The sequence below is a fragment of the Pseudophryne corroboree genome, chromosome 4 (assembly GCF_028390025.1).
Source record: "Pseudophryne corroboree isolate aPseCor3 chromosome 4, aPseCor3.hap2, whole genome shotgun sequence".
In the NCBI taxonomy this organism is placed as follows: domain Eukaryota; kingdom Metazoa; phylum Chordata; class Amphibia; order Anura; family Myobatrachidae; genus Pseudophryne; species Pseudophryne corroboree.
This window is the reverse complement of record NC_086447.1, coordinates 715,405,924-715,421,934: the sequence shown is the minus strand read 5'-3', so window position 1 is coordinate 715,421,934 and position 16,011 is coordinate 715,405,924. Positions and strand designations below refer to the sequence as shown.

Here is a 16,011-nt window from a genome sequence, read left to right as displayed (position 1 = left end):
AGTTGTCCACTCCGGGAATGAACACTGCTGACAGTGCTAACACATGATTTTCCGCCCATCGGAGAATTCTTGTGGCTTCTGCCATCGCCATCCTGCTTCTTGTGCCGCCCTGTCGGTTTACACGAGCGACCGCCGTGATGTTGTCTGACTGGATCAGCACCGGCCGGTGTTGAAGCAGGGGTCTAGCCTGACTTAGGGCATTGTAAATGGCCCTTAGTTCCAGAATATTTATGTGTAGGTAAGTCTCCTGACTTTTTCATAGCCTTGGAAGTTTCTTCCCTGTGTGACTGCCCCCCAGCCTCGAAGGCTGGCATCCGTGGTCACCAGGACCCAGTCCTGTATGCCGAATCTGCGGCCCCCTAGAAGATGAGCACTCTGCAGCCACCACAACAGCGACACCCTGGCCCTTGGAGACAGGGTTATCCGCCGATGCATCTGAAAATGCGACCCGGATCACTTGTCCAACAGATCCCACTGGAAAATCCTTGCATGGGACCTGGCGAATGGAATTTCTTCGTAAGAAGCTACCATCCTTCCCAGGGCTCGCGTGCATTGATGCACCGACACCTGTATACGTATTAGGAGGTCTCTGTCTAGAGACGACAACTCCTTGGACTTCTCCTCCGGGAGAAACCCTTTTTATTCTGTTCTGTGTCCAGAACCATACCCAGGAACAGTAGACACGTCGTAGGAACCAGCTGCGACTTTGGAATATTCAGAATCCAGCCGTGCTGTTATAGCACTTCCCGAGATAGTGCTACTCCGCCGAACAACTGCTCCCTGGACCTTGCCTTTATAAGGAGATCGTCCAAGTACGGGATAATTATTTCGGCCATTACCTTGGTAAATACCTCGGTGCCGGGGACAGACCAACGGCAACGTCTGGAATTGGTAATGACAATCCTGTACCACAATTTTGAGGTACTCCTGGTGAAGAGGGTAAATAGGGACATGCAGGTAAGCATCCTTGATGTCCAGTGATACCATGAAATTCTCCAGGCTTGCAATAATCGCCCTGAGCGATTCCATTTTGAACTTGAACCTTCGTATAATAAGTGTTCAAGGCTTTCAATTTTAGAATGGGTCTCACCGAACCGTCTGGTTTCGGTACCACAACATTTTGGAATAGTAACCCCGGCCTTGTTGAAGGAGGGGTACCTTGATTTCACCTGCTGGAAGTACAGCTTGTGAATTGCCGCCAGTACTACCTTTCTCCGAGGGCAGCAGGCAAGGCTGATGTGAGGTAACGGCAAGGGGGAGTCGCCTCGAACTCCAGCCTGTATCCCTGTGATACTATTTGCAGAACCTAGGGATCCACCTGTGGGCAAGCCCACTGGTCCCTGAAGTTCCCGAGACGCACCCCTACCGCACCTGTCTCCACCTGTGGAGCCCCAACGTCATGCGGTGGACTCAGAGGAAGCGGGGGAAGATTTTTGATCCTGGGAACTGGCTGCTGGTGCAGCTTTTTCCTTCTTCCCTTGTCTCTGTGCAGAAAGGAAGCGCCTTTGACCCGCTTGCTTTCTGAAGCCGAAAGGACTGTACCTGAAAATACAGTGCTTTCTTAGGCTGTGAGGAAACCTGAGGTAAAAATTTTTCTTCCCAGCTGTTGCTGTGGATACGAGGTCCCAGAGACCATCCCCAAACAATTCCTCACCCTTATAAGGCAGAATCTCCATGTGCCTTTTATAGGCAGCATCACCTGTCCACTGCCGGGTTTCTAATACCCTCCTGGCAGAATGGACATTGCATTAATTCTGGATGCCAGCCGGCAAATATCCCTCTGTGCATCCTTTATATCTAAGACGACGTCTTTAATATGCTCTATGTTAGCAAACTATTATCCCTGTCTTAGAGTTTTAATATTATCTGACTGGGTATCAGACCACGCTGCAGCAGCACTATTTATGCTGAGGCAATTGCAGGTCTCAGTATATAACCTGAGTGTGTATATACAGACTTCAGGATAGCCTCCTGCTTTTTATCAGCAGGCTCCTTCAAGGTGGCCGTATCCTAAGACGGCAGTGCCACCTTTTTTGACAAACGTGTGAGCGCCTTATCCACCCTAAGGGATATCTCCCAACGTGACCTATCCACTGGCGGGAAAGGGTACGCCATCAGTAACTTTTTAGAAATTACCAGTTTCTTATCGGGGGAACCCACGCTACTTTACACACTTCATTCATTCATCTGATGGGGGAACAAAACACTGGCTGCTTTTTCTCCCCAAAAATAAAACCCCTTTTATGTGGTACTTGGGTTCATGTCAGAAATGCGTAACACATTTTTCATTGCCGAGATCATGTAATGGATGTTCCTAGTGGATTGTGTATATGTCTCAACCTCGTCGACACTGGAGTCAGACTGAGGTAACGGGCGCTTTTTTGAGCCCCTGATGGCCTTTGAGACGCCTGGGCAGGCGCGGGCTGAGAAGCCGGCTGTCCCACAGCTGTTTTACGTCATCCAGCCTTCTATGTAAGGAGTTGACATTGACGGTTAATACCTTCCACCTATCCATCCACTCTGGTGTCGGCCCCACAGGGGGCGACAACCCATTTATCGGCCTCTGCTCCACCTCCACGTAACCTTCCTCATCCCACATGTCGACACACAGCACACACACACAGGGAATGCTCTGACTGAGGACAGGACCCCACAAAGTCCTTTGGGGAGACAGAGAGAGAGTATGCCAGCACACACCAGAGCGCTATATAATGCAGGGATTAACACTATAACTGAGTGATTTTTCCCCCAATAGCTGCTTGTATAAACAATATTGCGCCTAAATTTAGTGCCCCCCCTCTCTTTTTAACCCTTTGAGCCTGAAAACTACAGGGGAGAGCCTGGGGAGCTGTCTTCCAGCTGCACTGTGAAGAGAAAATGGCGCCAGTGTGCTGAGGGAGATAGCTCCGCCCCTTTTTCGCGGACTTTTCTCCCGCTTTTTATGGATTCTGGCAGGGGTATTTATCACATATATAGCCTCTGGGGCTATATATTGTGATGATTTTGCCAGGCAAGGTGTTTATGTTGCTGCTCAGGGCGCCCCCCCACCCCCCTTACAGAGCCAGAAGCAAGAAGTGTTCCGGAAAATCGGCGGCAGAAGACTTCAGTCTTCACCAAGGTAGCGCACAGCACTGCAGCTGTGCGCCATTGCTTCTCATGCACACCTCACACTCCGGTCACTGATGGGTGCAGGGTGCAGGGTGCAGGGTGCCCCCCCCCCCCCCCCTGACCCCCACGCCCCCCCCCCCCCCCCTGACCCCCACGCCCCCCCCCGCCCCAGCTGGTCAAAGCCCTTACAGCGGCACACAATAGGCCCTTCATAAATGTCCGCTCCAGGCCCATGAGGAACTTAACCTGGCACTGTACTAATGGGGGCATATTATGTCTGGCACTCTGCTAGGCACGTATACCACTGTCTTCTCCCGGTGTAACCCAGGCACATACACAACAGCTTGTAGTGGGCAGCGCTCTTTTTCTTTATATACTATGCTAAGTGGTGCCTATAATGGCTGACCACTCCTCTGGTCACGTGGCCACACCCCTTCCAGCATATTGCAACGCCCCTTAGTGGGCCCCTGTGATTGCATTTCTCTTGGTGGGCCCTTCATGCCCTAGTCCGACACTGGTCCTAGTATTAGGCACACTATAACGGGAAACCTAGAATCACTAACTTTCCTTTCTACTGTATATCATGTTTATAACACCACCCCTAAAAGGCTTACCTCAATTGGGTGTTATTTGGGTGTTATTTGGCTGTTCAGATGGGGCTTCGGAATTATCTCCTGTAGTCCTGGTTTCCATTCTGGATGGAGTAGAGCCATTTTAGGAGCCCCTGACCTCTTGCACATGTGCAGTCTGTCACCGCGCGGCATTCTGGTAGCCACATCACATGTTTCCAGCAGTTGTGCAAGTGTAGTCTGTAGTTCTGGACGTGGCGCCATCTTGGATACTGGTTCAGCCAACAGCGCTACCCTGGAACTCCTCTCTGGCTTTATGTGATGGACCTGGACCGCAGTATGGGTGTCCTGGAGCCTAGACTACTATGCCTACAACTTTTACAGCATATCTAGGGAGCCACCCCACCACAGACTGCAGCTAAACAGGCGCACTGAGTACAACATGTGGAGGTAAGCCCTGTTTAGTAAAATAAACTCTGCACTGTCCTCTATCCCTGGGGAAGGGGGGGGGGGGGGAGAGGAGGAGGAGCCAGAATACATATAGCTAGGGGGGAGGCAGTCCCTTAAGAAAAAAAAAAATCCTCTCTATACTAAAGGGGAACAAGTCCTATTCCCAGTGTAATGACTGCCATGGAGTAACGCAGAAGAAATAGTGACACTTACCCACTTTACCTATCTGGCCTGCCAGGAATGTGGCACTACAAATCACGTCATTACAGCTCCACCCCCAGAAATGGGGTCATCATGACCCTTGCCCACTTCACAAGAGAAGTGGGTGGGATGCATGTGATCTGCCCACTATCCCAGGGGAACTCCCTCAAACTTTTAATCTCCAGAGGGTGACAGAAGAGTAGGCAACTATGAAAATAACCACATGTCAAAACAAGTTATGTTCCCACTGGCATTTGACATTACATTTGTAAAAACCAAATCAAACGTCAGTGTGGACAAAACGTTACAGTGTTGCGCACTCACAATGCAATCTAGTGGCAGACCTCAAATACCATTGGAATTCATTTAAATTGTATAGCGCCGCGAAGGAGGTTCTAGCGTTATTCAATTCAGTGAGCCATTTAGTCTGACTACTGGAGGGGTGCGAGCAGAAGTCCGACAAAACTAGTACTGCAATGCAGTTTTGTAGCACAGCGCAAATAGCAGCACGACAGGCCACTTTATGTTGGAGAATGCCCGCTCGTGCCTAAACACCCTGTTTAAGGCGTAAGGACATTCTCCAACAAAGCAGCGCCAGAACCTCCTTCCCAGAGCTATTCAATTAAATCGAGCCTCTAGTTCATAGTAAAATCACACACACATACATATATATATTTTATACACACACACACACACACACACACACACACACACACACACACACACACACACACACATTTATACTTACATTCAGGTAAAGTACAATTAACTATGACCTATGCTATGATAAATCCAATTTGCTACCACAAATGCAGATGGAAGAGTACTTTAGGACATGCCTGTGTAAACACAAAAGTATTTTTTATACAAAACATTGGCGAATACTAACGTAGAGAGAGATCAGTCCTCATATCCATTAACTGCTGTCTGACTTGATTTTGAGACCTGCAAGAAAAGAAAAAGCGCATTTAAGGTGTTACTGAATCTTAAATTCATTGCACTCTGATACACATGCATAGTGCAGTCACTGGTGACTCGATGGTCTGTATTCTGACCCGTCTTACAGGAAGGGCATCATTCAGTGCCTGCCAGCAACAAGTTCTATTTATGTATGAAATAATAAGATTTTACTCACCGGTAAATCTATTTCTCGTAGTCCGTAGTGGATGCTGGGTACTCCGTAAGGACCATGGGGAATAGACGGGCTCCGCAGGAGACTGGGCACTCTAAAGAAAAGATTAGGTACTACATCTGGTGTGCACTGGCTCCTCCCTCTATGCCCCTCCTCCAGACCTCAGTTAGGGAAACTGTGCCCGGAACAGCTGACATTACTAGGAAAGGATTTGGAATCCAGGGTAAGACTCATACCAGCCACACCAATCACACCGTACAACTTGTGATAATTATACCCAGTTAACAGTATGAACAACAACTGAGCCTCATTAAACTGATGGCTCAGAACAAAAAACCCTATAGTTAAGCAATAACTATATACAAGTATTGCAGAATTCCGCACTTGGGACGGGCTCCCAGCATCCACTACGGGCTACGAGAAATAGATTTACCTTATTAATCTTATTTTCTCTGATGTCCAAGTGGATGCTGGGTACTCCGTAAGGACCATGGGGATTATACCAAAGCTCCCAAACGGGCGGGAGAGTGCGGATGACTCTGCAGCACCGAATGAGCAAACTCAAGGTCCTCCTCAGCCAGGGTATCAAACTTGTAGAATTTTGCAAACGTGTTTGATCCCGACCAGGTAGCAGCTCGGCAAAGTTGTAAAGCCGAGACCCCTCGGGCAGCCGCCCAAGAAGAGCCCACCTTCCTCGTGGAATGGGCTTTGACTGATTTAGGATGCGGCAGTCCAGCCGCAGAATGTGCAAGTTGAATTGTGCAACAGATCCAGCGAGCAATAGTCTGCTTAGAAGCAGGAGCACCCAGCTTGTTGGGTGCATGCAGGATAAACAGCGAGTCAGTTTTTCTGACTCTAGCCGTCCTGGAAACAGATTTTCAGGGCCCGGACTACGTCCAGCAACTTGGAAGCCTCCAAGTCCCGAGTAGCCGCAGGCACCACAATAGGTTGGTTCAAATGAAACGCTGATACCACCTTAGGGAGAAATTGGGGACGAGTCCTCAATTCTGCCCTGTCCATATGGAAGATCAGATAGGGGCTTTTGCATGACAAAGCCGCCAATTCTGACACACGCCTAGCCGAAGCCAAAAGCATGACCACTTTCCACGTGAGATATTTCAACTCCACGGTCTGAAGTGGCTCAAACCAATGTGATTTTAGGAAATCCAACACAACGTTGAGATCCCAAGGTGCCACTGGGGGCACAAAAGGGGGCTGAATATGCAGCACTCCCTTAACAAACGTCTGAACTTCAGGCAGTGAAGCCAGTTCTTTTTGAAAGAAAATAGACAGGGCCGAAATCTGGACTTTAATGGATCCCAATTTTAGGCCCATAGTCACTCCTGACTGTAGGAAGTGCAGAAATCGACCCAGCTGAAATTCTTCTGTTGGGGCCTTCATAGCCTCACACCAAGCAACATATTTTCGCCATATGCGGTGATAATGTTTTGCTGTCACATCCTTCCTAACTTTTATCAGCGTAGGAATGACTTAACCGGAATGCCCTTTTCCATCAGGATCCGGCGTTCAACCGCCATGCCGTCAAACGCAGTCGCGGTAAGTCTTGGAACAGACAGGGCCCCTGCTGTAGCAGGTCCTGTCTGAGAGGCAGAGGCCAAGGGTCCTCTGAGATCATTTCTTGTAGTTCCGGGTACCAAGTCCTTCTTGGCCAATCCGGAACGATGAGTATAGGTCTTACTCCTCTCTTTCTTATTATCCTCAGTACCTTTGGTATGAGAGGAAGAGGAGGGAACACATAAACAGACTGGTACACCCACGGTGTCACTAGAGCGTCCACAGCCATCGCCTGAGGGTCCCTTGACCTGGCGCAATATCTTTTTAGCTTTTTGTTGAGGCGGGACGCCATCATGTCCACCTGTGGCCTTTCCCAACGATTTACAATCAGCTGGAAGACTTCTGGATGAAGTCCCCACTCTCCCGGGTGGAGGTCGTGCCTGCTGAGGAAGTCTGCTTCCCAGTTGTCCACTCCCGGAATGAACACTGCTGACAGTGCTATCACGTGATTTTCCGCCCATCAGAGAATCCCTGTGGCTTCTGCCATCGCCATCCTGCTTCTTGTGCCGCCCTGTCGGTTTACATGGGCGACCGCCGTGATGTTGTCTGACTGAATCAGCACCGGCTGGTTTTGAAGCAGAGGTTTTGCCTGACTTAGGGCATTATAAATGGCCCTTAGTTCCAGAATGTTTATGTGTAGGGAAGCTTCCTGACTCGACCATTGTCCTTGGAAGTTTCTTCCCTGAGTGACTGCCCCCCAACCTCGGAGGCTTGCATCCGTGGTCACCAGGACCCAGTCCTGTATGCCGAATCTGCGGCCCTCGAGTAGATGAGCACTCTGCAGCCACCACAGCAGAGACACCCTGGCCCTCGGGGACAGGGTGATCAGCCGATGCATCTGAAGATGCGATCCGGACCACTTGTCTAACAGATCCCACTGAAAGATCCGTGCATGGAACCTGCCGAATGGAATTGCCTCGTAAGAAGCTAAAATCTTTCCCAGGACTCGCGTGCAGTGATGCACCGACACCTGTTTTGGTTTTAGGAGGTCTCTGACCAGAGATGACAACTCCTTGGCCTTCTCCTCCGGGAGAAACACCTTCTTCTGTTCTGTGTCCAGAATCATACCCAGGAACAGCAGACGCGTCGTAGGAACCAGCTGCTACTTCGGGATATTCAGAATCCAGCCGTGCTGTTGTAGTACTTCCTGAGATAGTGCTACTCCGACCAACAACTGCTCCCTGGACCTCGTCTTTATAAGGAGATCGTCCAAGTATGGGATAATTATAACTCCCTTCTTTCGAAGGAGTATCATCATTTCGGCCATTACTTTGGTAAATACCCTCGGTGCCATGGACAGACCAAACGGCAACGTCTGGAATTGGTAATGGCAGTCCTGTACCACAAAACGGAGGTACACCTGGTGAGGAGGGTAAATGGGGACATGTAGGTAAGCATCCTTGATGTCCAGTGATACCATGTAATCCCTCTCTTCCAGGCTTGCAATAACCGCCCTGAGCGATTCCATTTTGAACTTGAACTTCCTTATATAAGTGTTCAAGGATTTCAAATTTAGAATGGGTCTCACCGAACCGTCTGGTTTCGGTACCACAAACATTGTGGAATAGTAACACCGTCCCTGTTGAAGGAGGGGAACTTTTATTATCACCTGCTGGAGGTACAGCTTGTGAATTGCCGCCAGTACTACCTCCCTGTCCTGGGGAGTAGCTGGCAAGGCTGATTTGAGGTAACGGCGAGGGGGAGACGTCTCGAACTCCAGTTTGTATCCCTGAGATACCACTTGTAGAACCCAGAGATCCACCTGTGAGCGAACCCACTGGTCGCTGAAGTTCCCGGAGACGGGCCCCCACCGCACCTGGCTCCACATGTGGAGCCCCAGCGTCATGCGGTGGACTTAGTGGAAGCAGGGGAGGATTTTTGTTCTTGGGAACTGGCTGTATGGTGCAGCTTTTTCCCTCTACCCCTGCCTCTGGACAGAAAGGACGCGCCTCTGACCCGCTTGCCTTTCTGAGGCCGAAAGGACTGTACTTGATAATACGGTGCTTTCTTAGGCTGTGAGGGAACCTGAGGTAAAAAAGTCGACTTCCCAGCTGTTGCTGTGGATACGAGGTCCAAAAGACCGTCCCCAAACAATTCCTCACCCTTAGAAGGCAAAATTTCCATGTGCCTTTTAGAATCAGCATCACCTGTCCACTGCCGAGTCCATAATACTCTCCTGGCAGAAATGGACATCGCATTAATTCTAGATGCCAGCCGGCAAATGTCCCTCTGTGCATCTCTCATATATAAGACTAAGTCTTTAATATGCTCTATGGTTAGCAATATAGTGTCCCTGTCAAGGGAATCAATGTTATCAGACAGGGAATCGGACCACGCTGCTGCAGCACTGCACATCCATGCTGAAGCAATAGCAGGTCTCAGTATAGTAATAAATAGTGGAAAACTGCTCTAATCAAGCTGGTAACAATCCCCAGGTGCTGCGGGAGGGGGTTACTCTAGACAAGAAATACAAAAGGGATTTTTCCCACGCACTCTGCTGGCTGTCAGTAAGAAGAACTATATACTATGTAATAATAGGAAATTTAGAGCTCTTCGTTACATATGTTTTGCAAAAGATATGATAAGCCTCCAGGCCACTTCACGGCTGCTCTATTGCTGGAGGTCCCTAACTAAGCATAGGTCCAAGGCTTGGACCCCACAAAGTCGGCTCAGGCCCGACCACCCCAGGGCAGCACACCATTGAAATACTAAAGTGTTAATATGTGTTAAGAAAGAAGCAGAAGCTATGGGTTAGAAAGTGCTACAAAAATAAGGGTGTTAATAAAATACTCAAAAGAGTAATATTAGTGAAAAATTAGGAGTGTTACATAAGTGCTAAATAAATAATATGGCATGCTACCCCAAGGTGGCCCAGCCCCACCAGACCCGGGGGGTACCACTCCCCAAACCCATACACATGGGTTTGGGGAGTGGTACCCCCCGGGTCTGGTGGGGCTGGGCCACCTTGGGGTAGCATGCCATATTATTTATTTAGCACTTATGTAACACTCCTAATTTTTCACTAATATTACTCTTTTGAGTATTTTATTAACACCCTTATTTTTGTAGCACTTTCTAACCCATAGCTTCTGCTTCTTTCTTAACACATATTAACACTTTAGTATTTCAATGGTGTGCTGCCCTGGGGTGGTCGGGCCTGAGCCGACTTTGTGGGGTCCAAGCCTTGGACCTATGCTTAGTTAGGGACCTCCAGCAATAGAGCAGCCGTGAAGTGGCCTGGAGGCTTATCATATCTTTTGCAAAACATATGTAACGAAGAGCTCTAAATTTCCTATTATTACATAGTATATAGTTCTTCTTACTAACAGCCAGCAGAGTGCGTGGGAAAAATCCCTTTTGTATTTCTGGTCTCAGTATAGTACCTGAGTGTGTATACACAGACTTCAGGATAGCCTCCTGCTTTCTATCTGCAGGCTCCTTTAAGGCGGCCGTATCCTGAGACGGCAGTGCCACCTTTTTTGATAAGCGTGTGAGCGCCTTGTCCACCTTAGGGGATGTCTCCCAGCGTAACCTATCCGTTGGCAGGAAAGGGTACGCCATTAGTAACCGCTTAGAAATTACTAGTTTCTTATCTGGTGAACCTCACGTTTCTTCACACAATTCGTTTAACTCATCAGATGGGGGAAAAGTCACTGGCTGCTTTTTCTCCCCAAACATAAAACCCTTTTTTGTGGTAACCGGGTTAATGTCAGAAATGTGCAACACATTTTTCATTGCCGTAATCATGCATCGGATGGCCCTAGTGGATTGTATATTTGTCTCATCCTCGTCGACACTGGAGTCAGACTCCGTGTCGACATCTGTGTCTGCCATCTGAGGTAGCAGGCGTTTTTGAGCCCCTGACGGCCTCCGAGATGCCTGGGCAGGCGCGGGCTGAGATGCCGGCTGTCCCAAAGCTGCGTCATCGAACCTTTTATGTAAGGAGTTGACACTGTCGGTTAATACCTTCCACATATCCATCCACTCAGGTGTCGGCTCCGCAGGGGGCGACATTACACTTATCGGCACCTGCTCCGCCTCCACGTAAGCGTCCTCATCAAACATGTCGACACAGCCGTACCGACACACCGCGCACACACACACACACACACACACACACACACACACAGGGAATGCTCTGACTGAGGACAGGACCCCACAAAGTCCTTTTGGGGAGACAGAGAGAGAGTATGCCAGCACACACCACAGCGCTATATAAACAGGGATTTACACTAACAAAAGTGAATTTTCCCTATAGCTGCTTAATATACTCAGTTTTCGCCTAAATTTAGTGCCCCCCCTCTTTTTTACCCTTTGAGCCTGGAAACTGCAGGGGAGAGCCTGGGGAGCTGTCTTCCAGCGGAGCTGTGAAGAGAAAATGGCGCCGGTGTGCTGAGGGAGATGGCCCCGCCCCCTTCTCGGCGGACTTCTCCCGCTTTTTTATATACTTTTATGGCGGGGGATTATGCACATATACAGTTTATTAGACTGTATTATGTGCTTTTTGCCATGTAAGGTACCCTAATTGCTGCCCAGGGCGCCCCCCCCCCCCCAGCGCCCTGCACCCATCAGAGACCGGAGTGTGTGGTGTGCATAGGGAGCAATGGCGCACAGCTGCAGTGCTGTGCGCTACCTTAATGAAGACCGAAGTCTTCAGCCGCCGATATCCTCCGGTTTCTTCCGTCTTCTGGCTCTGCAAGGGGGACGGCGGCGCGGCTCCGGGAACGGACGATCGAGGTCGGGCCCTGTGTTCGATCCCTCTGGAGCTAATGGTGTCCAGTAGCCTAGAAGCACAAGCTAGCTGCAAGCAGGTAGGTTTGCTTCTCTCCCCTAAGTCCCACGTAGCAGTGAGTCTGTTGCCAGCAGATCTCACTGAAAATAAAAAACCTAACAAATACTTTTCTTTCTAGGAAGCTCAGGAGAGCCCCTAGTGTGCAACCAGCTCTGGCCGGGCACAGATTCTAACTGAGGTCTGGAGGAGGGGCATAGAGGGAGGAGCCAGTGCACACCAGATGTAGTACCTAATCTTTTCTTTAGAGTGCCCAGTCTCCTGCGGAGCCCGTCTATTCCCCATGGTCCTTACGGAGTACCCAGCATCCACTAGGACGTCAGAGAAAAATTTTTAATAAGGAAATAAAATATTTAAATCTTTGGGTTTTTTGTATTTATGTATGAAATAAAATTTTAACAATGAAATAAAATAATTTAAATCTGTTTATTTTTTTGGTTTTTTTTAATACACATCAGTTATGAAAGACTACCTAACAGCAACATTTCCAACGCAATCATTTATAAAACGCATTATCCCGGATATTTGTAAGACTGTTCAAAAAATTACATCCAAGGTGGCCAAATATTTGACATTTTAGGATTTAACATTCAACAAAACCGTTAGTCTGTAGGGAAGAAAAACGTGCGTCACACTCCTAAACACCCCTTTTCCAGCTAAAAAAATTTCAGCATTTTTGCACGTCAACATGCATCAAACCTCGATTTAGGGTAATGGAAAGCAAACTGCCCGGGGACAAAGTGCAGGGTTCCTATCCCCGTTTTTTACCAGGGTAAAAAGTTGAAAAGGGTATAATTGAATTAGTCCAAACTTCTCAGCCACCAATACCTTTCCTGCTGGGCCCATGGCTGCTGCTTGGTACAATGTGCCAATAAAGCTGATTAAGGGGGTTATTTATCAATCACTGCATTTGCAATGCAATCTGAGCGTGAGGTTAGTGACTGCATTGCACAATGGCCCTAATACAGACCTGGACGCAGCCAGAAGATGGCTTGCAGTAGCCTCATCCAGGTGGTCTGCGAACGTGCATCTGCCGCAGTGCACGACCTTCTACACTGTGTTCGCATCCAGGCAGGATGCGGCCGCAGTGTGATTAACAGCAGCAGCTGTTGGGGGCGTAGTCGTGGCCTTGCGTGGGGGGCATTTCGAACAGTGGTGGTTGCGTGATGTTACACGCTGCCGCACCAGGAAAAAAAAAAAAAAAAGGAGCCACCAATCGCCTGACAGCGCAACCAGGCTGCGCTGCCAGGGGTGAACCTTAGTTCCAATGGGTCCACAATCTAATTGCGGACGCATCAGGAGGCGGTTTCACACATGCTGGGTGTCCCACACCATGTCAGGAGATGAACGCAGATCTGGCTGTGTATGCCGTGATCCAAGTTCATCTCTGACTAACACCCAATGTGCATACATCGGCTAGATGTATGATGAAGTACCTGCAGGAGTACTGGGGCTTCAGCACTAGTGTGGTGGCCACTGCCAGGGAGGGTTCCGGGGAGAATGGAGGGAATGTAGCAGGTATCGGAGATATCTGCTGCGGTCCCTAAAGGTGGGTACACACTGGCAGATATATTGGCCGATCAATTGATCGGCGGGTGTGTATAAACGATATGTCTGTGAACTACGTCGTTCACAGACATATCGCGTCGGCCCTGCTACACAGACGATGACCAATATATCTGTAGATACATTGGTACATCGTTCTTCGTGTACGGCCGACCCGGATCCGCTCATAGGTCGGCAGTCTTGGGGTGGGCGGGATTATTTAAATAATGTATCCCGGGGTGGGGGTGGTCAGCGGACAGGACCAGTGTACATCCATGGCACCTGTCACCACAAGGCAGCCGGGGGAGAGATCGCAGTCCTCCAGATTCAGTTGCTGCTAAGCCCTGCGCGGAGCTCCGTGGCCTCTTCATGTACGCAGCCATGCGTACCCGGATCTCTGCTGTCTCCCCCGCCGCATTCCGTGCCTCAGGCTCACCACAGCGCATCCGCCCAGGGCCAGCATACCTGCTCCAGGCAGCTTCCAGCTCTGCCGGCTGCACCACTTCCACAAAGAAATGGAGCTGCGGCCGGCGACCACCCGCACTTGTGCCCCCCCTCCCCCGTGCCCTCACCCTGCGTGACTACACCCGCAATTATGCCTCCCCCCTTCCTACAACTGTACCCCCTCTCTCCCCCCCCCCCCGTGACTACACCTGCGTCTCCTCTCCCCCCTTGACTACACCTGCACTTGTGCCTCCCCCCTCCCCACACCTGTGTCTCCTCTCCCCCCTTGACTACACCAGCACCTGTGCCCACTCTCCCCCATGACCACACCCGCACTTGTGCCTCCCCTCCACCATGCCCATACCTACATCTGTGCCCCCTCTCTCCCCCTTGATTACACCCGCACTTGTGCCCCCCTCCCCTCATGCACCCCCTCCCTTGACTACATCTGCACGTAGGAGCTGCAGCAGTGCATCCATAGCCAGCGTGGGACAGGATCTTCCGTGCAGAGACTGTATTCCACCACTGCGGGGTCTGGAGTTGGCATGCCGTGGAGCTGGTGAGTTTGGGCATCTTGCAGCACACAGCCAAGGGGGGCGGGGACACTGCTGGGGGGTGTTGTAAATATTTAGAGCAGTAGGTGTCCAGCGGGAGCCTGACGTGTGGGTGCCCATGATAGTGATGCACACAGCATGTGGCCCGGCCGGGATCAGTATGAGATCACAGCGGTCGGGAGACAGACGCCAGGAGCACGACAACTGGGATCCCAGCTGTGCTCACCACGCTTCAGGCCAGGTGGCAACACAGGTCTCTATTCCCCTCCGGGTGGTGGAGTGGACCACCACCCAAGAGGGGTGACCGCCGGTATTTCAGCTGGTGTCGGGATTCCAACATCAGTATCCTGACTACCGGGTCAATTGACTGTCGCCCGGCCAGTGGTAGGTAGCGCAGGGGGTGGGGTTTTCATGTGCTCATAAGTTTTCAATACTATGGCCCTCATTCAGAGTTGATGGCTCGCTAGCTAGCTGCTTTTAGCAGCAGTGCAAACGCTAAGCCGCCGCCCTCTGGGAGTGTATCTTAGCAGAAGTGCGAATGAAAGGATCGCAGTGCTCATACAAGAAAAAATTGTGCAGTTTCAGAGTAGCTCCAGACCTACTCCTAGCTAGTGATCACTGCAGTCTGTTTAGTTCCTGTTTTGACGTCACAAACAAGCCCTGCGTTTGGCCAGCCACGCCTACGTTTCCCCAGCCACTGCTGCGTTTTTATCCGACACGCCTGCGTTTTTCCACACACTCCCCGAAAATGGTCAGTTACCACCCAGAAACACCCACTTCCTGTCAATCACTCTGCGGCCAGCAGTGCGACTGAAAAGCGTCGCTAGAGCTTGTGTAAAACTGCATCGGCTTTTGTGAAAGTAGGTTGCGCGTGCGCAGACCTAGTGCCCACTGTCTGTGGACACTAGGGTCTATTGCTGGGTACACAGTAAACGATATATCACCTGATCAATTAATCGGGTGATACTGTATATCGCTCAATGATCAGCAGGTATATACAAATGATATGGCTGTGAACAGCATCGTCACTCCAGACATATCGCGTCAGCTGTTCTGCACAGACGATGACCAATATATCTGGTGCATCATTCTGTGTGTATGGCCGATGCACGATAGGGTGACTGGCTAGTCTGTCATGTAGATGGACTGGATGATGTAAATGCTCACATGTCCGGGTATAACTGGTATGGGCGGCGGCAGTGTGGGACTGTCAGCATCAGCGTGGACTGATTGAGAGCGGCATGCCTTGGAGTCCTCATGGGATCAGAGGCATTGTCAGGAGCAACATCAGCTTGGGAGCAGTGTTGTCCTATTGGGAGCCAGTGTCAGCGTGGAACAGGTGTCTTAGAGTAGACAGCGGTGCAGAGCCCACAGAACACATCCTGGATAGTGTGCGGGGTCAGCCTGGTCAAAAAGGTACATGCTGGTCTGCAGAGAGTGTAGTCCCTGCTTGGCTGCTTAAGGGCCCTACACATTGACCGATCCGCCGCCGAGCTGCCCGACGGCAGACGGGCAACTTGGCGGCAGGGGGGCAGTGACGGGAGGGGGGAAGTAAAGTTTCTTCACTCCCCCCGTCACCCGGCTCCATTGAAGTGCAGGTTAATATGGACGACATCGTCCATATTAGCCTGCATGCACAGCCAA

The 16,011-nt window shown here is 50.2% G+C and overlaps 1 protein-coding gene across 1 annotated transcript in view; it reads right to left on the bottom strand.

Moving 5' to 3' along the window:
- The window catches only part of LOC134910215 (centromere protein H-like), a 249,427-nt gene that overhangs the window by 125,014 nt on the left and 108,402 nt on the right, over window positions 1–16,011 (bottom strand). The window contains exon 3 of the mRNA XM_063917996.1: window positions 5,218–5,273. Within this exon, the coding sequence (XP_063774066.1) occupies window positions 5,218–5,273 (56 nt within the window). The remainder of the gene's footprint in view (window positions 1–5,217; window positions 5,274–16,011) is intronic.